We start from the raw sequence: 27,542 nt of genomic DNA, 5'->3' as shown, positions 1-27,542 counted from the left end.
CTTTTAACGTACTTTTGTACATTCTTGTACATTTTTACACCATATCAGTATATTTCCCAAAGTCTTTCTCTAGTAGAATTTGAACTAGCGTCGGCATATATTCAAAGTCACACACAGGATCTCGGAAACGTTCAATAAAATTCCATGTAATCAAAAACAAATGTCCATTCTTTTTTCTATAAATTGCTGATAATTCTTTACGAACCTCAACTTTTGTTACATCTATAGCTTTCCGTTCAAGCGATTCCGTATTCAACATCAAACAATTATGATTTAACTGTCCACCTTCCAAAACCCGCATGTAATACAAATACATACATCGTTTGGTTCCCAATATATTATACAATCGATTGATGTTCGTTCTACAGTACACTCACATGGTAACATCAAAAATTCTTCCAACTCCCAATTCTGCACCGGGGAATTACTCATTGTTGGTAAAGGTGTAGGGGGATATTCTTCTATTTGATGATTGGCATCAAGTAACAGAGTAACTTCTGTTTCCAATGGGGGTGATAGCGGGCTCACCATCGGTTGGGATAAACACTCTGTCCCCGGCAAGGATAACAACTCTGTAAAATCACTTTCACCTCTTCAGCGCTTAGAACAGAAAAATGCAGTTAGTTACCGTATTACGACTTATCAAATTACAAAAACATAAAATATAATATTCAAAGTAGCATTAACATTTCCAACCATATTAACTTTGCATGTGAGAGAGCCATGGTTCGATTCCAGGTACGGATTTTGCTAACTACCTATTTCGATGTAAGTTTGCTCTTACATAATAAAATTTATACCATTTATAACTGAAAAGTCCACATTGCAAGCATAAAAAGGATTAGCGTACGGTTCTCCAAGTGGAAAACCCCTGGTTCAATCCCGGCAGTGTCATAGCTCCCTGTCCCATATAACTTCTCCTTAACATATAATGTATATATACCTGTTATAAGTTTTACACAATTCATAGCTACATATAAATAACAATACCTGCTAAGCAAAAGGTTTATCGTACGGTTATCCACATGGGAGAGCTCTAGTTCGATTCCCGGCGCGGATTCTGTTGACTTCCTGTTCGATATAAGTTTGTTCATACACAGTAAAATTTATAACATTTATAATTAAAACTCCGCACTGTAAGCAAAAAATTTAGCGTATAGTTCTCTACGTGGGAGAATCCTAGTTCGAGTCAATGAACAATGTTGATTCCCTATATCCTCCATATTACATTATACTATATCTTAGTTCATTTATAATTCCATAAAAGTACACCGACTCGTGTGGTTTTCAATGCCGAAACTTCGCAATCATTTCCCAATTAAAACAAACAGTTCTTTTCCCTTCTACTCCCGATCACAATATGTTTTACATATATTTCATTTCCAATGTCCCTTCCCATATAAAAATGAACAAGTATAAAGCAAAAATAGAATTTCTACAAAGTGCACCTACCAATAATTTTCTTTTCCAGTGCCTTCTACGTGTCAATTTTCTTCTTCCAACACTATACTTGCGCTTCTTATCTCTTATACGTTATACGAATCATGCAAATAAATCGGTATTTATATAACTCTACTACCCTTGAGAGCCACTTGGAAACTTCGAGAATATTCTTTCCCCTATTCCAACGATAATAACATTGAGAGCAAACCTGGAAACTTCCAGCATCTTCTTTCACCCATTCCAACAACAAAAATTCCAGAATATTCTCCAATGACCAACATCCGCTGCCATGTTACATGTCATGCATATAAATGAAACAACAATATATTGTTATACGTATGCGATCTGCATATTTCAATTCAAAAGGCCTTTTTATATCGTGCTTGTCACATTAGCATTTCTCCAAGCGGAAAACATTTATTATACGTGACATTCTCTTCTCATATACAACATCAGTGCGCAGCTGCATATATTATCGTATTTCTTCTGTCATTTATAAGATCATTAATATGCCAAAAAAGGTGTATCAATTATTTAAACTGTCGACCACCCGTGACTATAATTACAACATATCATTAAGAACTGTCAAATGTAAAGAATCTCCACGGCATATTAATTAGGAACTGCTACAATATCAACATTATCGCCCCTCATGAACATTCATGGAGGCGAAAAGATGCCCACACTCTACTTGCCACATATAGAGATTTTATAAATAATTTTTACTTCCTCAATATTTTGAAGAAAGTGGCACGGGACTAATGAGAACACAAAGATCAAAATCGCACAAGGAATAAAATATTGGTCGACTTCAAAGTCGGACAGCCCAAAAAGATAATAAAAATACCTCCTCAATTATCCGTTTATCCTTGTCTTGATTTGATTTGATTTGATATTTTTTTTAGCGTCCCTTTGAGCAGTGAGGACGTGACCTACATTGTAACGTGGGATCCGAACTACGTAAGTTCCCGCCGAGAATCAAACCTGGGCCTCCCATGCCAAAGGCACGGACGCTAACCGCCTAGCCAATTTAGAGCTCAGTTCCTTGTATTATCTCAGTATCTCTAAAATTCCGATGTCAACTAGATTTTAAAGATATCGATGTTCTCATAAAAGACATCCTATTGGAGAAATAATAATTGCAGACCAGTATGTCTATTTAAAATTGTATACAGTAGCGGACTATTTCCTAGTTATCCATATGTTTCCGTTAATTCCACACTACATGATATAGGTTGTTGTTTTCATAGCCTGCTTAGCCTACTAAGTTCACATATGATTAATCACATATGATACATCTTATTTGTAGAAAAGATAAGATCCTTTGGTCCTCGTCTTTGAAAAGAACGTATTTTGTTTCTGCTCTATATAAGAAGACCCAGAAGTGACCATTTATCTTATGTTAATGATGTACTGTACTAGCTAAATTTTTGTAATTGTGTAGGACCTATTGCTTTCACTTTAAAAGATAACCAATGGGAATACACAACACCATATTAACCTGTCTTTAATCTCTTATGTAGTATTGATGCTGAAACAAAAAACATTATGGCTTCACAATGAGGATAAGACACGGCTCTTCCGTCATACAGATGGACATCTCTTATTTAACACTAAAATATCTTTGTGTTCCTATTTAGGTCTTTGATGGAAGCAGTAAACGCTGATGTAGAGGAAGATCAATTAGAAGGGGCAATTAACCTGATGATGCAAACGGCTGGATTAGCAAATGCTGTGAGTACATCAAATTCATATAAGAATTTTAAGACCTGCACTATTAGATAAATTCATATTATATCATGGTAACTGATGAGATAGTTGACAAACGATTAGTCATGTTGGGGAGGGGAGGGGCGATATTTTTAAACTTTTAGCATAGTCACTCAATTTGGGAGAAAAAAAAATAGGTAAAGGAATTGTCGAACTTCAAGAGCATGCTATAATGGCATTTTGCAGTGGCACCGCCTTGCTGAAGAAGACATCATCAATGCTTTCTAGCCACTGAAGTTCCGGGAGAAGGTCTGTAGGGTGGCGCAGTTTAAGAAAAATACACCATGTGGTAGTCCATTAAAATGGTAATCACATAGACCTTGGACTATATCACTTATGGGTACTGTATTCGTGTGAGTTGTCTACTTACGAAATTCGCCACCTTTTTCAATTCACTTTCCAGTCACATGGATTCTTCTCATCGATTAAAATTATGAGAGAATAGAGCACATTAATGCAATTTAATCTAATAAGTGATAATTTCATAGCAGCAAATTTCTTCCTGATGTCGCAGTACTCTTTTGTCAGATTTTGCACAAATCTGAACTTACAGGACTTGGTTTCTATTTTCTTGCGTACTGTATTGTAGAACGTACTTCACTAATCCTAGTTTCAGCAGCCGCTTTTTAGGCCTAAGTGATTTAATTGATCTCCTCTCCAGGTTTTACTACAGTGGTTCACCGGACCAACTTGTAGCTTGTTTAAGTCTTCCACTATGTAGCAAATACGCTACAGTTTCCATTGCTTTAATGACAGAACAAAATTTAAGTTTTCTCGGTATAACAAACTATATCGTAGATTTTGATTTATTGTAGATTATTTAAGTATTGCATGAAATAAAGACTAGAATGTTATTGAGCTGTTATGTTTTGCTGTACGCTCACGATAACGCGACACAGGTTATATTAGTTTAGAATTGGACATTGTTGCTGTCGTTGCAAAATTATTGAGACTTCATGGTAAAGATAAAATGTGTCATCCGAAATCTAGACTTATAGACCTTGTGAGTAGCGCAAAATTTAGTTTTTACCAGTTCAATTGCGGTAAACATCGTTTGGGAAAACTTTCTTGATATGTGAGTTTTTCTGTCGAAGCGAATTATGGTGACAAAGTTTATTAACGTTATGAGATGAAATTTTAACTTAACATGCACTTTTATGCCCTTTAGGTTAAACAATGCGGATGAAAGTTTGCCATTTTTTTTTTGAATTTTAGTGAATAGCTTAAAGGCAATGAAGTTAAAAGCAATCCAGGTAGTATCTATAAAATATTTTATGTACTGTTAACCTCTTGCGTTCCAGTGACATTCATGAGGATGTCATAAAATACTCCGTTGCAAAATACCAGTGACATGTATGGGAATGTCATGGAAACTTATCCTTTATTAAGGATCATATTAATCCTGGAAGTCATGAAATAAGGAACGAGTAAGTTCTACTGTTTCTCTTTAAGTGACAGCACCTTACTCATCAGCGGTCAGTGTTGCCAACATGAAGCAGCATAAAATCTTTTCAGAACATCAAATTTCCTTTTTTCAGCCCAAATGTTCAACAATGGGAATATTTTTTAATCAGTAATGTGAATGCTTTCCTCGTGAATTCATGTATATATATATATATATATATATATATATATATATATATATATATATATATATATATATATATATATATATATATATATATATATATATATATATATATATGCGGTGTATGTGCATGCCTACGCAGTGTGCATGAGGACTACAGACAAATACCATTAATTCAGTACTCTCTAAAATGTTTGAACAGATTTGTCCAAAAGAATATACAATCATGTAAAATCATGTATTTCTGAATTCCAGCATGGATTTTGTTCTAAAAGATCAACAGTGGCAAATTTAGTAACGCTTACCCAATTTATATTAAATACAATTAACAATGGTAACTCAGTTGATGAAATTTATTCAGATTTTGCTAAAGCCTTTGATAAACTAGATCAATCTATCTTGATCAAAAAATTGGCTATGTATGGTTTCTCTAATAGTTTGTTGAAATTGATCATATCCTATGTAACAAGTCGAAAACAGCATGTTTCCTTTGATCAGACTAATTCAATGTGGTATGAAGTTCTAACAGGTATTCCACAAGGCTCCAATTTATGACCATTATTTTTTATGTTATTTATAAATAAATTGCCACAAAGAATTAAATCATCTCACTATTTGCTGTTTGCAAAAGACCTTAAAAATATAAAATAGTTAATAAAATGATTGATGCTTTAGATTAGGAGGCTGACTTAAATAATTGATACAAGTGGAGCAGTAGCGTAGCCAGGATGTGTGTTTGTGGGGGGGGGGGGCAAGTGCTGTTATAGGTATCCATAGAAAACTTTCAAACAAAAAATATATAAACATAAAAATATATAAAAAATTACAAACATCAAAGTACCAAAGTACATTGTCGGACCTCTTTGGGGAAGGCGGCCCCTCTGGGCCTCCCCTTCCCTACGCCACTGAAGTGGAGCTTAGAAGAGAAATTTCTTTTTAGTATAAAAAATGCCTTATGATACCATTTTCTAAAAAGTTAGTAAGATATAAATATGAGTATAAGATGAATGACGAAATACTACGAAGAGGGTATAAGTGAAGGATTTAGGTGTGACGATAAGTTGTCGTCTTACATATGAAAACAATATTGAATCTGTTGTTAATGATGCATGGAATTTGTAAACAGAAATACGGTTGCTTCCAGAAATATAAATGCAATATGTAGTCTGTACAAAAGTTTTGTAAGAAGTAAATTAGAATATGAACGTATATTTTAGACTCCCTGCTATCAATATTATACTAGGAATGCAATGGATATACCCGATTGCAATGAAATGAGCTGAGCGAGCTTAAACTACGTAATCAGGAAGCGTTTTTCGGTGATTATTCCTCGATGGTACATTGGATTTTTGATTTCGACCTATGTTGTCACTCAGCACGACATACTCTATCAGCGTGCTAAGTTTGGTTGAGATCGGCCAAACGGTCTGGGAGTAAGCGTTTTTCGGTGATTATTCCTCGATGGTACATCGGATTTTTGATTTCGACCTATGTTGTCACTCAGCACGACATACTCTATCAGCGTGCTAAGTTTGGTTGAGATCGGCCAAACGGTCTAGGAGGAAGCGTTTTTCGGTGATTATTCCTCGATGGTACATCGGATCTTTGATTTCGACCTATGTTGTCACTCAGCACGACATACTCTATCAGCGTGCTAAGTTTGGTTGAGATCGGCCAAACGGTCTAGGAGGAGTTCGCGGACAACCAAACGGCTAACCCGAGTATAAGAGCTTCGCTTCGCTCAGCTCAATAAACAGGATTAAACGGGTACAAAATAAATTTTTGAGATATCTCTTTCATGAGAAGCATAAAAGATAATCGTATCAAGAGAGAATATCTTATAAAACCTTTTTAACCGCATTTCATTATGATAGCTTGAGTGATAGGGGGGAATTAATTGATCATATATTCTTGTACACAATAGTTCATAGTTTGGCCGATAATCAGGAACTTTAACATTCATTACATTTTAATATTAGGAAGCATAGTTTACGTGTTCGATTACCTTTTCACTGTTGTAAGTCTAATACACTCGTACATCAAAACTCGCCAATAATAAGGATAACTAGAAAGCATAATCTATTAGTAAGAAAATGTTGTGATGTCGACTTTGCAATGAATATTGAATAATAAAAGAACACATAAATAAGTAAAACAGCACTTTTGTAGCTAATGATGACCTATTGATTTGCAACGCGATTTGGACCATGCAAATTTACAATATACAAAACAAATATCAAATACATATAAAATGATATATAGGAATATCTACGGTTTGCACTTCATTCATGTATTCATGTATTACACACTTATAACAAAACGATTTATTCACTCATTTACTGTGTAATGTCTTGAATGTATATATAATTTTGTTTCATTTTTATATGTATGTTTGTTACTTTTCTTTTCTTTTATTTGTTCTTTCTTTTCTTTTTGTAATGTCTGTTTTTATTAGTTTTTTACTACGTAGCATTACAAGAAAATACCTGTAATACCTATTGTGAAGGGAGCAATAGCTCTGTAATAGATAATAATGATAAATAAATAAATAACTTCTGATCAAAAATCCGCCCCAAATTATGAGAGGGAAACAAAAAGTTTCAAATAATTAGTAAAAGAACTATAATAAGAAGGATCATTTTGACATTTGACATGCGTACATAAACAATTCTATCTATTCTGAATGATCTACACGTGTAACGACATAATACATTACGTGAGTGCACAACCAGAGCATCGAATTTTGTTTAGGCCTCGTAAAAATCAGAAAGTCGTGTAAATGCTTGAGTGTAATGGTGGCACCGGGGCCGCGGTAGCTCAGTGGTAGAGCGTTCACCTCTGGTGCTTGGCGTCCCGGGTTCAAACCCTGCTCCCGCCAAGTGAACTTCGTGGTGGACAAACACCGTGTGCGTGCGTTTTCTCGGGATTCTCTCATTATTACCGTCTCCTTTAGCCTAACCGGCGTAAACGTGGGACGTAAAACTCAAAAATTTCATTTCACTTCTAATGGTGGCATATATATCCTAATAAATGCCAGCTTGGTAAAACCCTGGAACATGTAAAATGCAGTCGATAATCATCTTCCTGTCCCAAGAGGGACATACATTGTGTGGAAGTAACCTAATACGTACTAACCGAGCGGGTGTGACAAGAAGATTATTTACGATTTTATACCACTCAATGCGAATACATTGTGGGATATGACAGGACTATGTACATTTTTCCAAAATTTGTATCCAACAAGAGGTGGGACTTAGTCTTTTGACGCGGGAAACTGTGATGTCGTAAGAAAGTAACCATGTGGTATGTATCTTTCTAGCAAGCTCTCGATAAGAAAGAATCGGTTCTTGTTGTAAATAACTGTCTCAAATAAAATTTCTTTTAAATAAGAGACAGATTGTTATATTTAATAGGACAAGTATTTAGACTCTTTAATACCAAAATTAGATCCACTCTTTGGTGAAGGAAGTAGATTCTTGATACAGTTTACTATACCATTTCGTGAAATATAGTATATAACACTTTAAACGCATATTGTTAAAATTAAGGCCTCCGCACTTTTTCCTTTTACACAGTATTAAATAAGGGACTTGAATAGTTGTCCATGTCAGATATACAAAAGACTCAAAGACTGAATTTGATGAAGGCTATCCTTCGAAGCAGGCAAAAAACTTTAGGCAGCATGCTATAATTTTGAGTAAATATAGTTATGACAAATCCAGATCCGTTGTTCAAAATTAAAAAAATCGAAAACGAATATTCTGACTAAATAACTTTATATTAGTAAACACCCGCTTCGAATTAGAAATAATCATTGAAGAAACAGTTGTCTTTTATTCTACGCTTAGGATAGAGACTTGTGTCACAACGGATGTAGTAATCGGCAGATAAGTCGAGTTTATAGCACCAAACTGTAAACATTTACATTTATGCATATTTAGACTAGCTTCAGCAGATATTCCAAATTCAGCCATAACTTGTATTCATGTAATTCTAAATGACATCGCTGGCAAGTTTGGGCTGTCCTTCATAAATGACATGTCCTTGATATTTTGAAACCAACACAAATGAAGAGGCAAAATAAATGTCATTATTTATAGTATATCGATATTGTCTAGACCATGCATCAGGTATGAACTTAGCACGTTACCATAGGTACCTAAAGTCGTCTGAATACTAGTAATCAAGGTCTCTGGAGGCAAATTAAATACACGTAGCATTTTCACTTCTAAAGTAGTATCATGCACTAACATATTCGCGACTGCTTCGTTATTATATTTAAATGAAAGTTTACCACTTACATCTTTTAGAATTCGCACTAATTTCAAATAAACACAGCGTTGGGTAGTTGCAATTTGAATAGCTGCTCTTTCTTCTTCTTGCAAAAGAAAATGCAAATGAGAATATTCTTACATACGTTTTCTCTCGTTGACGGTTCGCATTCGTAGGCCAGCGGGGAGGTTATTAACGTGATTCATTTTTAGAAATAAATTAATTATTGCTTAGACCTGAACCCATTCCTATCAGTGGAAATAAGCACAATAGATCGTCTGTGAGCTGAAAATTGATTTATGAACAGTTATTCCGTTGATTCGTTTTTAAGCAAGATTAAATAATTCCCAAAATCAACTCAACTGTGCAATTACAACCACTGTTATTTTGTTGGTTAATAATGTTTTGCTTCTAATTTATAGGTAGTAAAAATATGATTGAGAAAGACACCAAAACATTGTAACTGTGTCTTCTAATAGACATTTGTTGAAACTATTTATGCTGTACGATATGTTTTCTCTTGCTTAAGGATTATTGAACTTTCCAGGGATAGAATATTATGGATAGAGAATTATGTGTTCCAGGGATATGTTCAGATAGAGAATTATGTAGTTTTAGAAGAACAGAACTCTCAAAATATAAGATTGTAGCACGCTTTGAATACATTACAAATAAAATTTACCAAATATTAAGTTAAAAGTTAACCAGATAAGAAACACGTTATAAATTCTTGTCTTTTATTGGTGATAGTCGAAAATCTGCAGATCAGATACTTTTGCAGAACATGGACATGGATTATTACATAGACATTTTACTCTTTTAAGTTTGTCTGAAATGGAATGAAATCTATTTTCTCTCTCAAAGCTCACTTTGCACTTCCTTCTAACATACGTTTTTCTTCTGTTATAAGAAGATCCTTGTACTAAATGGAGCGTGCAATCTTGACCTGAAAATATACTTACGATGCACAATATATAGAAAAAGTTCTAGAATTAACAGAACTGCAGCTAAATGCACTTGTGTTGTCCTTTTTCTTAGTCTATCCCATCCTTTCCAGTTTCCTAATTCTTTTCCCTTTTTCTTGCAGGAAGAAATGCGTTTGGAAGATTTCCAGCGACTGTTGCTTGACTACAGAGACCGACTTGGTTACGCTCAACTGAATTTCTCTGGGGTCCCCGCTGCCGCCCAAGGCCATAGCCAAAAAGTACCACTTGGAAGACGTCAGTCGTTTATAGAACAGGCCAGGGAAACAGTTTTTAGCATTTACGAGTGAGTCTCCTTCCTTGCCTCATTGCACGACAAATAAACTGCAAAAAGACCGTCCTCGAAGTGGACGTATGTAAAACGTGTTCCTTTTCTTGAAGTTTTGTGAGATCGTTTGTACACATAAATATATACATACATGATGTAAAAGGAAATTTCACGATAATGTTGGCTTTCATCCTACACACTTGAAATTGCGGTAAATTTTCTATGTATTGAAATGCTTCTTTCACAAATATGTTTATACGGACGCGATAGGTAATAAGTATTTGAAATCTTTCTTGATTTATTCTTTCGGCATTTTGACGTAAAATTTCGGTAAGTTCTTACTCGAGGGCTTTTGAAGGGCGATGGTCACTTACACTAATCACCTTTTCTCATTTCTCTCTTACGCTTTGGTGCTGATGGTTAGAAACACAAATCATTTAAGTTTTTTTTCCATATTTTCCAATAAATGGTATACCCATTAACTTGCAATAGCAGAATATTTGTCTTTTGAAAACACGATGAATAAAATAGTACGTATGTCCAACTCAAAATGGCCCTCAATGTTCCTTTTTCTGCCCCTCAAAAAGTTAAAGAAGCCACAAGATAGAACACTGAAGGAGTAAAAACCTGACAATGGATACTATCTTCTGTTATCCAATTCAACCAGGACTGGCACGTTTAATCCTCATAAGTTTGGTGTATTAATAATATATTTTAGTAGAATTTAATAACATTATAAATGCAAGTTACATTTGTCTATAGTGTAGTCATAGATCGAAATTTCGTTGTTTACTTTTCTATAATGAATAATTCACTCAATTGGAATAAAATGTATGTTGCAAGTCAGACAAGCCATTTATTGCTAAGTGAAACAGAATTTATATTACTCAATAATTGAGTGTAGTGATGAACCAAGGTCTGAAGTTCGATATGAGATCGTAGCATACGAGAGGAATCGAAACACATACTTCTAAATTCTAAGTATTAAGAAATCACTAAAAACTAATTTAGCTTATTACATTAATTGTTTTAGGGAATATTATATTATTATGAGTAAATTTGTCTGAAAATCTCGTTTAAACTGTTGAAATTAATGTCAAATACGGTAATATACTTTTTATATATAAAAATATGTACGTTAAAATCTGTAACGTGTGAGTTTTGATGTAAAAGAAATATTTTCGTTTTGATAATGAGCGGTAGTAAAATTTATTTTAATATTATCCGCTTTCCAGTGTTAAGATCACAAACAACAGACACATCGATTTCAATGTGGTGAAGAAAACATAGAAAATGTCCACTTTTCCCTTTAGAAAGAGAATTAAAAGAACACTGTGACTCATATTAACTTATTTTTAAAGATGGGTTTATATGCCTAGTTTCATCTCTTAACTTGACAGGATCGTAAGATACTCAATTTTTTTTAAATTAATTTTGATCCTTCATATCCCCAATACTTAAAAAATATTGTGTAGAAAGTCTAAAACCTATTAAACATGCCAATGATTTAACAACTGATATAACATTTTTAAAATCATAATCATTGAAAGTAAATCATAGTAGGCCTACAGTAGATCTTAGGGTTAGTAAATGTCTAAATATAGCAATTTCTTCTAACGTTCACTAAAATGGACCGCTAACATACTCCTTAACTTTCAATCAAAGTAGCATTATAACACCCAATTCAAGGTAGGTGATAACTATGTTTCGAAACTTATTTCAATCCGCTCAGCCGTTTTCCCATGTTTCAATCCTACATATATTGCTTTCATTAATACTACTACTACTACTACTACTACTACTACTACTACTACTACTACTACTACTACTACTACTACTACTACTAATAATAATAATAGCAATTGAAGGCAGAAAACAATGACCATTTCTTGCATTAAAGTACACAAACTCAAAACTCTCATATACCAATGGATTACGTCAGCTTTGTATTTCACTTTCACATTCGAATGGAAATTTTCAATATGAACTGGTAGTATTTTTTAAATTCATATCTTAAATAACCGTACAAAATAACTATATGAAACAATATCAAAATGTTGGATACTTTTGAACATATCAGTTGTGACTTCACTTCTCTCACATGTGCTGAGTGACACATGGACGTGAATCTTATTGGGTTGTTTCTTCTTTCTAAGCAGTCCATTGTTCAGAACTAGTCTTGGACATAATGACCCCATAATCTTTCGAATTAACATTAATTATTTACTTCTAATATTTTTTTTTCAGCGGCTTCAAAGAAGCTAACTAGTATTCTACTCTACGTTCATAGAAATACGAAATCTTTCTTATTTTAGCTAGCGTTGTTACAGAGGTTTCCAATAGAAAACTCCGTAATCTGGGAAAACTGATAGAACAAATGAGTAAGATAATGACAATGGAGGGCATTGCTTCATACACGATTAATGAATGTACACATGTCATAATGAGATTGAATTTAGAAAAAAACTGTCAGCCATAAGAGACTGGAGAATCGGAGAAAAAGAGGAAATATTTTATAATATTTCTTTCTCCTTTTGATTTGGTTTATCAAAGCCCTGAACCATTTCGAACCATTCTAAGTAACTATGTTCCTAAAAAGAAAGTCACATCGTGATGTAAAGAAAAGTTTTATACAGTATATATTTAAATACGTACTTACCACCCTTAGTATACAAGTTTCCTGTGTATCATACATTTAATTTCGTGGTTAGTACCTCTACTTTTCTTCACTCTATTTAATGATGATTGTGCTAACCATATAGCTGAGGACACATATGAAACTTCTTGACCTCTAGCCGAGACTGGTGGTATGTGTGGCCTTGAAGGCGAAATAGTATGGTGGGAAACGGCCTATATTTTGAGGGTCAATTTTGCATAATAGTCTATATATCCACTAACTACACCGGATTTAATCCCTAGTCGTGATTTGGAGCCGTCATTAATAGAGCCTCATTCTCGATGTTGCATAAGAAGATGAAACACAAAATCTCTTGGTCTCTACGGAGCTTGGGCTCACCCTGTCCCTATCAAATCTCTTAATATCAATAATCTTGTAACAATGAAGGCTTTACCTTCTAAAGCCCGTCAGTTTATTTCGGAATGAAAGTTCTACAGAAAAAAATCACTTTTTTATGACAGTAATTGCTTTGTACTGTAAAAACATGATACATTAGGCTATATCTGATTATATAGGTTCTTCATGCAGTATTTCCAAGGCTAAATTACTAGCAATAATATAGTGCAATACATAGTGTCTGGAACACCATTGCATAATAAATGAACGAAGTTTGCTGTATTCGTCATTAATTTCATATTATATAACTGGATTTTCTCCCTACTTGGAAAAATTACAAGTAGTGTTAAATTTCTAAATGTGCATTGGTATGCTGATTTCACTATGAAAGTTTAAATTTGGGCAGGGTCATGTGTTCTACTGTATTGATTCCATGTGAATTCTTGATGAATAAAAAGCATGTAATCAGGCTTCTCCGAAAATTGTATTCCCATATATTCCCAGTTCTGTTCTTCAATATATGAGCGGCTCAGGGAAACATAATGGCATGTCACATTGGCTAAATGTTCGAGTAAAGTTGAAAGTTAGGTTCAACAATCCATGCAATTCAATGCAATGACACATACCAAACAAGCTTTCTCTGCAATCTGCAGATACATTAACGAAATTAAACGACCTACATACTGTTCTGTGCTTCGATCCCAACCTCATTCCACCTAATAACTCAATTTTACCGGAAGTGGCGCTTACCATTATATTCACTCGAGCCGCTCATAAATTCACGATAAAAGTCTAACACAATACAGTATTTCACTCGAATTACAAGACTTCAATACAAGAAAACGAGCTATTAACTTTTGCTACGACCAATAAAATTATGAAAATAATATATAGTAAATGAAAACAGATGGAATTTATACTTTTTACAAGAGCAAATGATCATTTATATGAATACATGCTTTGACTGAAAAGAAACAAATTTACGTGGTTACGCATTTCATCTAAATAAATGCTAGTACATAGTCCTTTTTTAAAGACGCAATGATATTTAACCAAAGTACATTTAGCTCAAGTTTTCACATTGTAAAATTATGGTAGACTTCCAAACTACCGGAATCCATATTGAAATCGAAAGAGAGATTTCAATAGTGATGGATTTTTTAAAGTACTTACTGAGTACTTACTTTACTCAGGAAAGTTAGGTTCAACAATCCATGCAATTTAATGCAATGACACATACTAAAGCAGCTTACTCTCAGATGATTGTGAAACATGGATACTTAGCTAGAGCGCTTACTAGTCACTACAATTTTTTGAATCGCTTGCGATAGGTCCCGTGAGTTTCAAGCCAGAGTGTTTTAAAATGTCATGTTTCCTATTTTCGGAGGTTATAAGTCTGAAAGGAAGAGTTTTTCGATTCATGTTTACTAACACTTTTTCATTTGTTTAATATAAGGAAGTACCTCCTAAACTTCCTACACGTCGTTCATTAACATCCTAGACATAACATCTGTCGCTATCTCTTACTGTTTTGCATCATGTCCGTGAGTTTTCTCGGGTTCTTCCTTTTACTTCCACATTCTCATTCCACCAATTCTTCCATCATCATTCATTTGATTTACTCATCCATCTCCCTTAGTTTAACAGGAATAATCGTAGGAGGATAAACTGAAAGAAAGATATTCTTACTGTTTTGGCTCTATGGGATTTACTGTTGAAATCGGAAAGGGGATATCTCAAATACCGTTTCAATATAGCGATAGGAGCAAAAATAGAATATATTCTTCAAACGCTAAATGCCTTTCAAAAAATCTTGCTGCCACCGATTTTATTCTATGGGAATCAGTATTGTAACCAGAAGTGTTAGATTTCTATTGTTCTTTAAGACGTACATCGTTCTATAATATTACATATACGTATCCATAGTATAGTTTGAAAATCTAACAATGAAAGATAATTATACACTTCTTGTGATTAAAAATGAATACGTAATTTGAAGAAATAAATATAGCAACTTTCTAACAATGATTAGCTATTTTCACCGGTAATTATAAGATTGCTCTCTGTTTGTATTTGCAGCTATCCAGGGCAGTCATTTCAGAGCGAGGAAGAGGAGACATTTCAAAGCTTCCATCTTGAAGAAGAACGTCCAAACATTGAAATACAACAGGTTCCCAAGGAGATACAACTGAAGCGAGAGAACAGCCTCTGGGTATCATTTTCCCGATATGTAGAAAATAATGTGACTCATGTCTTTTGGGTTACTTTGTACACGTTAGTTTTACTTGGAATATTTGCTGAAAGAGCTTATTGTAAGTAGTATCGTATGTTTGTCATTATAAATATTATGATTTATTCCAGGGGACAAAATTTCAGTCAAACGCACTCGCCAATCCGAAAATGATGGTCGCCAGTATCTCTCGCGTAAAATTTATGAGATCCTCCTCCTTCCCCCGCCTTTGGTTTGACAAAGAAAGAGATTACATCAGGGCATAAAATTTCAAAAGCAGACAATTAGATTCAGGATAATCAATTTTAAACTGGACAGTTCATATACATGTTAAAAAATATTTTAGCTTAAGATTTCACGTTTGTATAACAGTCCTTCTCTGCACTGAAGTACCAGTTGTTGATTGCAGTTTTCGGATCAAAGTCCTTAAATGAAGGGCCATTGATGGAAATTGTCAGCAAATTATCCAGTGTGTCAGTCTTCAGTGAATTCCTGTAGGCAGTCTTATCTCTGTTGAGACTGCTGAAGCCTCTCTCACATGAAGCAGTACTCAGAGGGGAAACTGCACAAAATGTGACAATTGGAAGCAAATTTGGGGATCTCGTAATGAAGTTTTCACTGTAAATCTTTTTCAGTATCTGATTCAACGTCAATGAAGAAAACAAAAGTTTATATTCTGCCCACTGCTAAGACAAGATTTCACATTCCATGTTTTCTCTTTTCAAGCAAACAGAAATTGCAGAACCCTATGAGTTTAGCAGAAACCATTCCTACTGGTCGCCAGCTCTAAATTTCTAGTCGCAAATGGCGACCTGGCGACCGGAATTTTGCGTCCTGACTTATACAGTTAAAAGATAAACCAAATTCTATTTCTAATATTGCATGTTTATAAGAGAGTTTATTTTTTACCGTTTAAACAAAAATGAACAAATTAGTAACAGGAGTTATAAATTAGATTTCCATAAGTTAAACCTTTTCAAAAATGGATAACAATTATTTTATTGTTAAGAATCGAACGACTATAACAGTGAAGAAAGTCTTCTAAAGGTGAAAAATTTGAATTCGTAAAATTAACAAATTTGCTTTTTCATGAATCCTCTCTTCACCCCTATTATTTATATATGACTGAAATTATTTCGTCTATAATTAATTAATTTATTAATGGATTATGACTTACAATATGTCATTATTTGTTTATTTGGATAAAGATTTTTAAAAAAAAGCTTACCAATGGGGTTTATTTCAAGAACAGCACTAACGATTTTCTACATATTCACATTATTACTGATCGTTCAATTATATATTTTATTTCTCTCACAGAAACACTTGAAACAGACAACTTTCCTGATTTAGGCAACTGAGAAATGAAAAGACATCTATGTTTCAAGATCACGACTGTTAAGTCAAAGGAGACGGGTGATTAATAAAAGTGATAGATTATTTAAAAAAGTGGTGGAATGATAATGAGGAAGGACACGGAAGAATCTTGAGAAAATCTTCCAACAAGATGTCATTAACCACAAACTCACATGATCGTGGTCGGTTTAAACGAATTTGTTCATATTCCAGATTGTTGTTATAAATGACTCTTCTTTCGAAACAATCCAGATTTTTTTTTTAAATTAAGAGCTATTAAATCGGATATCCAATCGCACTAATTTAGTATGAGAGTACTTGTTCCTTTGATTTAAAGTTACTTCTCGAAATATGTAGATGCTGTAACATCTACTTCTCTTGGAAAAATTCACCAAATGTATGCTTTTTTTCTTACGTCGTCTAAATAATGATGCTACAAATAATAATAGATCTACTGATTCATTCTTCTATGTTGAAGGTTACAAACTTCTGGAATAAAAGGGTCAAGGCTCTACAATAGATAGGAGAAGTGGTGTAAATTTCCAACATGTAATTATGTCGATAAATAATATTAATGTCTTTCTTGAGATTAGGTTAATTAGTAGCAAACCAACTGCCCATAGACGATGTTTCAAGAAACATGGCCATACACATACCGATACAAACAATGTTTCTATGATATCATTTGTATATAATAATACAATATCTGCGATGATATATCAATCGATTAGAATTACAATCTTTATAAATTATAACATCGACGACCAATTAACACATTTTTAAAAGTTCAAGGAACTTCGACGTTTAATGGAACCTGTCAATCTTTTCCTTTAAACCACAGATTAATATTTTCTAACGACAACCTAAATGCTAAAATACTGATTTGGTATGGTTAATAGGCATCAAGGTATTTTTTCTCGGTATTCGTAATAATTGAATTGCGAATAAATACATTAAAATTTTATTGTCTTATTTGGGCTATTTCATTGACGTAATTTATTTTCTACACAAAATATAATCCCTAGTTAGAAGCGGAAACTATTAATTTGTAGATTTCCTTTGGGAACTATACAGTATAGTGGAAATCATTATTATTAAGAGAAATTGCCCTCAATTCTTTAGGTAATTTGCATATTAAGCTTAGAATACTCGTGACAGTTAAAACAAATGTTAAATGATGCTCTTTTAATGGGTATTTCTTTTACTTTAGAAGTACGTATTTTATTTAAATAATTTATAGATTAACATATTTCGCATAGACATAACCTATCAACATATTTCGCTTAGACACAATTAAATACATTATTTCTTCCTTTTATCAAGATTAAGCACGCAACTAAAATTAAATCTAAATAGCTTATTTTGATGTGCAGGTAGCAACATGTATCGTATGAGGTGTATAGCGGCTTGAATCTTTTGTCTTTATATCATTTGTACTCCGTGTTTATGCGGATAGCTTTTCTTACTCCACTTTCAGATATAGCTCCTTTGTGGCTAAGCGGTTAGCCTTTGGCGTGGGTGATCCGGGTTCGTTTCCCGGCGGGAGCTCATGTGGTTCGAATTCCACGTTAATCAGTAGGTCCCGTCTCATAGCCTTGCTGCTGAAAAGGACGTTACATTTAAATCAAATCAAATCACTTTCAGATAGCTGTCCGAGTGAATTTATATATATAAAAAAAAACAATAAAAGATCACTGCATTATTGCACGCTCCAAAAATATTATGTTGTTTTAATCCATTAGTAGCATTGGGCCTTATGCAGAGTCGTTCTGACGCTTGATTAGTGCCATACTAAAGAGTTTGACTAACATATGTTTCCTGCAGTAGCCAGGCCTTTAGTATGATGCTAATCGTACGTCAAAATGACTCTGCATAAGGCGGATTATGTTTGTAAATAATTCATTTTCAAGTGAGTTCTAGTCAATCTTCACTTGGTATCATCGCTTACACATTGAAACAAATAACAGGCGACTACTTTTTGCCACACGAATGGAAACAAATGACTGTTCAATTGGCAACGCGCTAGTAGCTGGAATCACGTAGATAGTAGCACCGATTGTGCTCTAATGGTTATTTTATAACACTATGACTACTACCTAAAAATTGTCTTATATGTTGCTTAATTGTTTGCGCTAGTGCAGAGCAAGGGTCTGAATTCCCTGTTTTATGCAGATAGAATTGTATTGATTAATCACTATGAAAGTCACTGAGTTCACATATGATATCAAAACTGTTGCTGTAGATTTTTATTAAAAAAGTGCAATTAATTAGGAGAAAATTTAAATAATTTGAGTTTACTTGCTCTTGAATAATTATAGGGCACCGTGATGACGCTCGATTGTCTATCATCTCATTTTATTTTTATTTCTCTTATTTTAAGGCAAATATTAATTCAAAATCGCTCTCCGTTGTACTGAACTAATCAGTTCCATAGTATTAAGTTTCAACTTTATTGGAGAAGAAATATACATGAATTTGAACGTACGAGGTATTAGACATGAACTATGTTCTGGTTTCGCCAATGACGAGGGACCTATAGCACTACGCAGATTGGAAATCCTGCGTTTTAGGCTTCTATCTTGGGTTATAATCCTTTATGATACAAGATTAAGATTTCCAAACTTCCTAATCTTCCAAACGAATTGGAAATCACCCAATTTACCTACACTGTCCTTGTATGTGTATTATCTTGTGAATCTTAAGAAACTGACTGTCTGTGAATTTTTCAATGAACCTAGTAAATGTAGTCTCTTGAAATTTTTTGCTGTCTAATTTAATCATAATTCTTCCTTTAAGTACTAAGTCATAATTTACTATACTATCACGTATGCACGTAGCAATATTGTTGTATGCACACAGAAGAAATCTCTTCTCTAATATTTTAATTGTCAATTCTAAAATCTATAGTAACAACAGGGTTTGTTAAGTTTGAAAATGTGAAGCCATGAATTTTCAAATTTACCTTAGTTTACATTAGTTTATATTTAGTAGGCAATTATGAAAGACAAAATTAAATTACATTTAAATTTGTACTTCATTTTTGTAGATTATTCTGTGGAACGAGAGCATTCAGGATTACGACGTATTGCTGGCTATGGAGTGACTGTCACAAGAGGAGCTGCTTCTGCTATGATGTTCACGTACTCCACTCTTTTGATTACCATGTGCAGGAATCTTGTTACTAGGCTACGAGAAACTTTTCTACATCGTTTCATTCCTTTCGATTCTTCAATCGCAATGCACAAGTATATTGCTGTTTGGGCATTAGCATTCACAAGTAAGTACATACAGTCATAACTAAGGAGTATAACGGATTGTTTGGATTATAGCGTTTTTTTTTCGTCATAATGGATTCTGGGATATGAACTTACCGCTTAATCTGCTATCCGATTCACTTGAAGTTTCACCGGGAGTAGCACCCGGGTCCCCTACACAAAAGACGAGGACGCTACCCATTTACCTCAATGGAGCTCTAGATCTAAGTAGGTCCAGGATGTGTATAGAAATGCATATTTGAATTTTTTTTAGGTAAGGGAGTAAAGGTATATAATAGAGGCCTTATTCATCACTTTTTGAGCATCAATTTTTGGGGAAGACATCTTTCAGTGCCAGACATTACAGGGTTACGCCCTCTCTTTGGCACAGATGATAAGACAGTTAATTGAATTTAAAGGATTATAATTGGTCCAAGTTCGACTGCAAGTAGATTTAACACATAATACAAAATACATTAATCCTAATGAAAAATATAATAATAATAATAATAATAATAATAATAATAATAATAATGAGGAGACATATAAGTGCAGGAATATATTCAAGCTGCTAAAGTGCTGGATATGAAAAAATAATACATATCTATAAAGGTAACCAAGAAAGTTCTGTCGCTTTTTGTAGAGGTCTGTGTTCAATTGGCCCTCACACCGTGAGTTGAAATGAAATGAAATCTGTAAGTTTTACGTCCCACGGTTATGCCTGTTAGGCTAAAGGAGACGGTGATGATGAGAGTTGAGTGAAATGGTGGAATGAAGAAAGTGGGAGGAAACGGGAGAACCCCGAGAAAACCCACGCACACGGTGTTTGTCCACCACAAAGTCCACACGGCGCGAGCTGGGATCGAACCAGGGACCCCAAGCACCAGAGGTGAACGCTCTACCACTGAGCCACCGCGCCCCCACCTTGAGTTGAATGCAAATGAAGATAAGGCTAAGGTCAATTGTTGGTGTGGGTATATCCAACATACTACTTGGTTGTGGCAGTTCAGTTACACCGTTAACTTGCGTAAAGACAGAGTGAACATGGGACTTCCACATAGCATCATAAGGGAGTGTATGCTCTACTAGTTAAAACTGGAGTCAAACGCCGCTGCAGCGGAGCGGAAGATGTGCTAGGCCTTTGGTGAGGATGTCGTGAATACGCGGACGGTGCAACAATGGTTTAACAACTTTAATTACGGTGACGAAACACTCGAGGACGTACCAGTGCCGGAAGACCAACACATGTACAAAATGAAGATCTTCAGGCAGCAAATGAGGCGAACAGTGTCGAGACATGTGAGGAACTGGGACTACAATTCAGTGTGAGTGGAGAAACCATTTAGCAGCACATCCATCAACTTGGGAAGCACTACAAGTTGGGTCGATGGGTCCCACATGATTTGACTCCGGCCAGAAGGCAACACGAGTAGACACCTGTGTTTCTTTGCTGTCTCGTCTGAGGAAGGAGTTATTTCTCGACGAAGTGTTGACATGTGATGAGAAGTGGGTTCTGTACGAAGCTGCACAGCGCCGTCATCATTGGGTAGTATCCCATGAACCGGTTCCAAAACAGCCGAAACCTGTACTGCACTAATAGAAGGTTTTCCTGTGTGTTTGGTGGACTGCTCGCGGCATCGTGCATCGGGAACTGATGTCAGCTGGTCAAAGCATCAATGCAACTGTGTACTGTCAGCACTTGAGTCGTGTTCAAGAAAAACTTAAAACTCTGGAGCCAGCAGTTCTGAATCGCAAAGGGGTCCTCCTGTTACAGGACAACGCTAAGCCCCACGTGGCTAGGATGACCGGGACATCATTCTACGTATTGGATGGGAAACACTATTGCATCCGTCATACTCCCCGGACATTGCACCGTCCGATTATCACCTGTTCCATTCCTTGGACAATCACCTTAGATGACGCCAGTTCAAATTGCTAGTAGAGGGGCAAATTGCACTTGATACCTTCTTCGCTTCACCACCAAATTCTACCGCGACGGAATCCATGGCCTTCCAGAACGTTGGCAGAAGGTCGTCGATCCTGAAGGGTGCTATTTTTGATCTTCCAGGTTCGTCTTAGGTGAGATATCGATGTTCGGTGGTGGTGGGTGAAAAAGCGACAGAACTTTTTTGGTTACCTTTATATGCTATATATAATTATTTATAGGATACTATATTCTGAAATTTGTAAATAAATATGATTTGGATATATATAGATGAAATGAAGTGTGTTCACACCACAATCACAATGGGCAAGTTAGTTAAAACATATGATGGTTATATGTTCTGCCTCGGAGCGACTGGAGACTGATGTAGACAGGATGGAAGCCTAATGTTAATTATGAATGAGAAACAAGTGCTAAGATGGTAGAATGTGAGGTAGATGTTCATGAATGATATAAATAGCAAATATATCTTTTTGTGCTGCGTCCAGATTTGATGTATGGATATACATTGTTGTCAGGATGTTGGATATCGAGTGTAGAAATCTATATAGTGCGTCGGTAAGGGCATCAACTTGTAAAGTATCGAGATATAAGAGATGGGAAGCAGTAATGCGAGAGTGTTTATATCATGCCCTAAGGGTAAAAAGAGGGTCGATGATGCAAGGAAAATAAATGTGCTCATACGGAAGGTAATTTGGATATGGTAATTTAATGCGATATGCAAAGCGAATAACATGGCGTTCCAGAACTGCAAGCTTTTCGTTTAGCGTGGATGAGGCCTGGCACCAGGCAATATGACCAAAAGTTAATATAGGTCGTAAGAATGCTTTATAGGTGTTGAGTAGTAACTTTGCATTTAGCCCCCAAGTTGTGTCAGTGAGACGGCGTAGGAGATTTAGTCTGTGCTTTGCTTACAACGCCAGTTTTTGAAAGTGAGGTTTCCATGAGAATTTCGAATCAAATACCACTCCTAGGTATGTAGCAGAAACGGCTGGTCTGATGAAATGACCATCTACTGACATACGAATACTTGTAGGATTTCTGTGTACTTTACTGCGTCTCTTTGAAGGGAGGAAAACAAGGGCTTGTGTTTTCGCAATGTTAACAGTTAATTTCTATATACTGCACCAAGTAAGTTGTGCAAGTAGTGTACCTACAAGTTGTTTAGGGTTACTTATAGGTTTGTGCTGACCTGAAGGATTGTTGTCCCAAGCGATAAAAGGCAGTGTCATCTGCGTGTTGAAAGATTAGACGATGGGTTCGGCATGTCGGAAGCGTATAATATATACAATAATGGGCTAAGAGTGGAACCCTGTGGTACAACTGTATGTGGGAAAATGGGCCTCGATAGTACATCTATTGAAATTTCTTCCAGTATCAGGGTGGATGTACTTCATCTCGCAGTTTGTTGTAAGTACTAATCCAGTGCTTTCGTTTGTATGCAATTAGGTAGTTCCTAACTACTCTTTGCCATTTCCTGTGGTAAAACAGCTCTTCCTCATTATCAGTTCGGTGATATTCTCTAATGTGTTGACGTGAGCGCTTTACAAGTGCGAGATATTTGAGGTGGCAATTTTGGTTTGTACGGACATATTATATTTTGTCTTCAGAAATGCTTGCACGTGCGTTTGTTGTTGTTAAGGTGCCAGTAAGATGAGAAGAATATCATAAATTGAATCGGAGAGTAGAAAAAGAAGAACATTCCAAAAATAAAGGATAACATTCCACGATAACAATTTCTCTATAACTAAATATCAATCGCATTACGTTTTTGGAATTTTGGGAAATGAAAGGTCTTAACATACGCTACAAATCTCCCATACAGATATTTTTACATAAGCAATGGTATTTCCGGTAAACAGTTTTACTTTTCGTTTTTTAAAAGTAACGTGTTGGGGAATATTCTCCTTTCTCTACTCACTGATTCAATTCATGTTCGTACTCGGTGCAGCAATATCTGCAATATCTCTGTCAATATGCTACCTATATGTGTTCCAGTTTGCTCGATCATATCGTTTGGAATTCGGTTCTAGATTGTGACGGCCCCTAGTCAACGATAGCTTAATTGGTGCATGATCGCTGCCTATAGTGTCAAGAATTTGTATAGTACAGTTACTGACTAGATTAAGGGACGTTACCACTACATAGAGTCTTGTTTGAGTAATTGGTTGCGTATGACTAGGTAAACCATGTATATGTAAATTCAGGTTTTGAGCTACATAGTCAGAGAAATGTTGTTTCTCTTGGTCGCTGCGACTACGACTGTTCATACGGGCCAAGATTATGACATTTTGGAAACTATGTGCTAATATAATGTAATGGAGAAAATCAAATGGGATCGGGTGTCGCGGTCGTATATAAATGGTAGCGATATTGATAACAAGAGATGGGTAATATATTGACAAAAGAAGATGTTCTGGATGATTGGTGAATATCTGTGGATAATATTGACGAAACAATACCTTAGGGGAAAACCCAACTGCGACCCGCACCCTGTGCTCTAGCACCAGGCTCTGATTAGTCATGGCGATATATTTGATAACCTGTTAGACGTATTGTGGTGGTAGGTTTGAGTGCGTTTCACTTAATGCAAATAGATAAATGTGTTCTTCTAGCAGTAGCTGTTCTAGTAGAAGTTTATGTTGTAGAAAGGATCGAATATTAAGAAATAGTATATTGCAAGGATCCCCATATCACAACAGACGCAGGTGTCAGCTCAACACGTGCTGATGATTACAAACAACCTAGCAGATAACAGGCCAACCCGGAAGACACCGAGGAACACCGAAAGCAGACGAACCTCACGGAAGGACCCGAGGAGGAGAAATAAAAGGAGGACCACCGAGGGACCCAGCATCAGTCGACCAACTGATCGCCTAACCTTTACCTTCCTATGTCCCTGTGGACTAGGAGCACCTTTTCCTTATCCTATGTCGCACTGGACTAGGGATCCCATCTTAAACTTATAATCCGATTCTAACCTACAACCTGCCAAAGTGTTCTGGAAACTGCCATGAGTGGAAGGGGCACCCGGCAAAACATTTAATATTCCTTCACTTGGTCATTGAGGAAGAGACATTGAATTAGAGACACTTGTATTTATTATATTCTATTTTGTAATAAAACTTGGTGAAGGGGAAAAGACATCCGGTCTATCATTTGACTCTACCAAACATTACACTCATAACTACTATAATGAAAAATACGAGTGCCATGGTTTTATACGGTTGTTTGAAGGAGTGCGATTTGAAAATGGATGTCAAGTTTATAATTCTCATTTTACAAACTCTTGCCCTAATCAACCTAAATCTGGCTATTGCGGTGAACAGCCTAACACTAGCATATTGTCTGAAGTAGGTAGCGTGGAGATTGATATTAAAGAATGATTTGGCTGTGTGACTAATAGTGCGAAGGATATGATCACGTACGAACTTCTTTATCTGTAAATTCTGATAGAACGCCACGAATTACCACAGACAGAATGGTATTTTCTTCGAAGATGGAGGTTGTTTGATCCTAGTATCCGTTTTTTTAGTAAGTTCGGCATTTTTCCCGAAGATCTTGTAAGATGCCTTGTTTCTCAAGTAGGTGCCAAAATTGGGATCATTTGACTTGATGATATAGCCATTTCTAGTTTCAACTATTTGCTTAACATTGACACGTGGGACGTATTTAATGATCTGGAGAAAGATCATCTTCGGATTCGTGTATTTGGTGTCAAAATCCGTAAGGAGAAAATTATAAACCGGGTCTAGACTTCTGCCGAGAATTGCGGTTGATGATTCTGAAGAAGGTGATTCCGTGTCCATAAAGATGTTGGCAGGTATTGGTTGAAAGTTAGTTGAGTGGGATCCACTGCGAAATCGCTTTGCAAACTAGGTAGAATCACTGGATGGATGTTTATCTCTAGATGTATTCGCTACCGGTTGACTTCCTCATGAGAAGTGTCGAGTGCGGCTGGAAGGTCCAATGGCAACAGTTTGTGCACGCGAAGTGTTTGCGTTTGTAAGAATTGAAGCTGGTAATCCTCTATGTCTACCAAGAACTGATAGTCCATTAGTGTTGCCAATATGCGCCATCGTAAGGAAGTTACCTAGGATCGAAGCCCAAATGAAGACGAATGTGAAAGAAAAGATAACGAAGTTCAAAAAACAAGTTTACCCTCTGAAAGTGAAAACTTCCGTCAACTCTCTAAGTGTTGTATATGTGCTTTGCTCACAAATGTTATGGTAACAGCTGGTCCTAGCTAGCACATTAACTGACACAAGAGATGTTAGGCTTCTTGATTCAGTATACGTGAAATCCGTAGTTTTTTAAGGCTAGCCGGTAACTAGGATCCTCTCAGAGGGCAACACCCTTCTCTAGGTATAGGATGTGGCAGGATAGTTTAGGTTCTTAGAAACAATGGTTGGGCTGAGTGATTTTATTTATTGATCCTTTATTATTATTATCGTAAACCAGGACATTGTGATCTTTGCCACCATAATCATAACGTTTGAAAATGTATTTCCCATTCGTTATACAGATATTAATTGAAATCTGTAGAAATGAATGTAAAATAAATCTTTTGTTATGCATAGTAATTCACATGACTGGTATTTTTTATTTGTATTCGCATAGAAGGGTTTTTGTAGTAGTTTTGCATTTTAAGATTTTTTATATGTTAATTTTAACAATCTTCGCTGTTCACTTTTAGTAGTATTAAATTTGCAAATTATCTGCAAAGTTCAACACCGGGTAGCGCAGATAACGACATCCTTACTCTCAGACGGAAATACTTACTGTTTATTATTAGGACTAGTAGTTCTGCCCATAGTATACGGTCCCTGTAGTAGATCAAAATCGTGGCTAATCATGACATTTAACATTTACATGTATTTATTTTTTCTTTTGAGTTTGTTTACTCCAAACTCCACACCATATTCTTCATGCAATTATTTAAGGACTTTGCTATACAAGCAAGTAATACGTGATAATTATTAGAGTAACTGTTCATTATTAGAATTTAGCGCGACACGCAGACTTAGACGTTTGTTCTATTAGAATTGTCGTTTATAAACAGGATTATCATGTGTGATGCAACAAAGATGAATCTACATCAAGTTTTAAATTAAAGTGTGTTGAAGCACTAAAATAAGTGAAAGATTCTTGCTTATGTACGAATGAAAGAAAATAAAGAAAAAAGGAAGGTTGACTTAAGTATAAAATAAATTTACCAACGTTTTTAGTATACATAACTACATGCCTATATATATATATATATTTGCAAAATAGGTCAAATATAAAACAGGAAAATGTAGAGGATCTATTTATTTACAAAAACAATGTTCCTGTGCATAAATTTAGTATCTTTCATAATAAGTCTTTATAGGCACATTATGTACGCTAATTTTTAAAGAATGAACTATTAAAATTACATT

General features: G+C 35.3%; 1 protein-coding gene across 1 annotated transcript in view; it reads left to right on the top strand.

Annotated features, from left to right (window-relative positions):
• LOC145666069 (dual oxidase 2-like) overlaps window positions 1-27,542 on the top strand; it is a 363,698-nt gene that overhangs the window by 294,685 nt on the left and 41,471 nt on the right. Inside the window, exons 21-24 of the mRNA XM_081733166.1 lie at window positions 3,084-3,177; window positions 10,161-10,342; window positions 15,417-15,649; window positions 19,970-20,200. Of these exons, the coding sequence (XP_081589292.1) occupies window positions 3,084-3,177; window positions 10,161-10,342; window positions 15,417-15,649; window positions 19,970-20,200 (740 nt within the window). The remainder of the gene's footprint in view (window positions 1-3,083; window positions 3,178-10,160; window positions 10,343-15,416; window positions 15,650-19,969; window positions 20,201-27,542) is intronic.

The sequence above is a fragment of the Thermobia domestica genome, chromosome 12 (assembly GCF_964235325.1).
Source record: "Thermobia domestica chromosome 12, izTheDome1.hap1.1, whole genome shotgun sequence".
Lineage (NCBI taxonomy): Eukaryota > Metazoa > Arthropoda > Insecta > Zygentoma > Lepismatidae > Thermobia > Thermobia domestica.
This window is presented reverse-complemented; position numbering and strand designations above follow the sequence as displayed.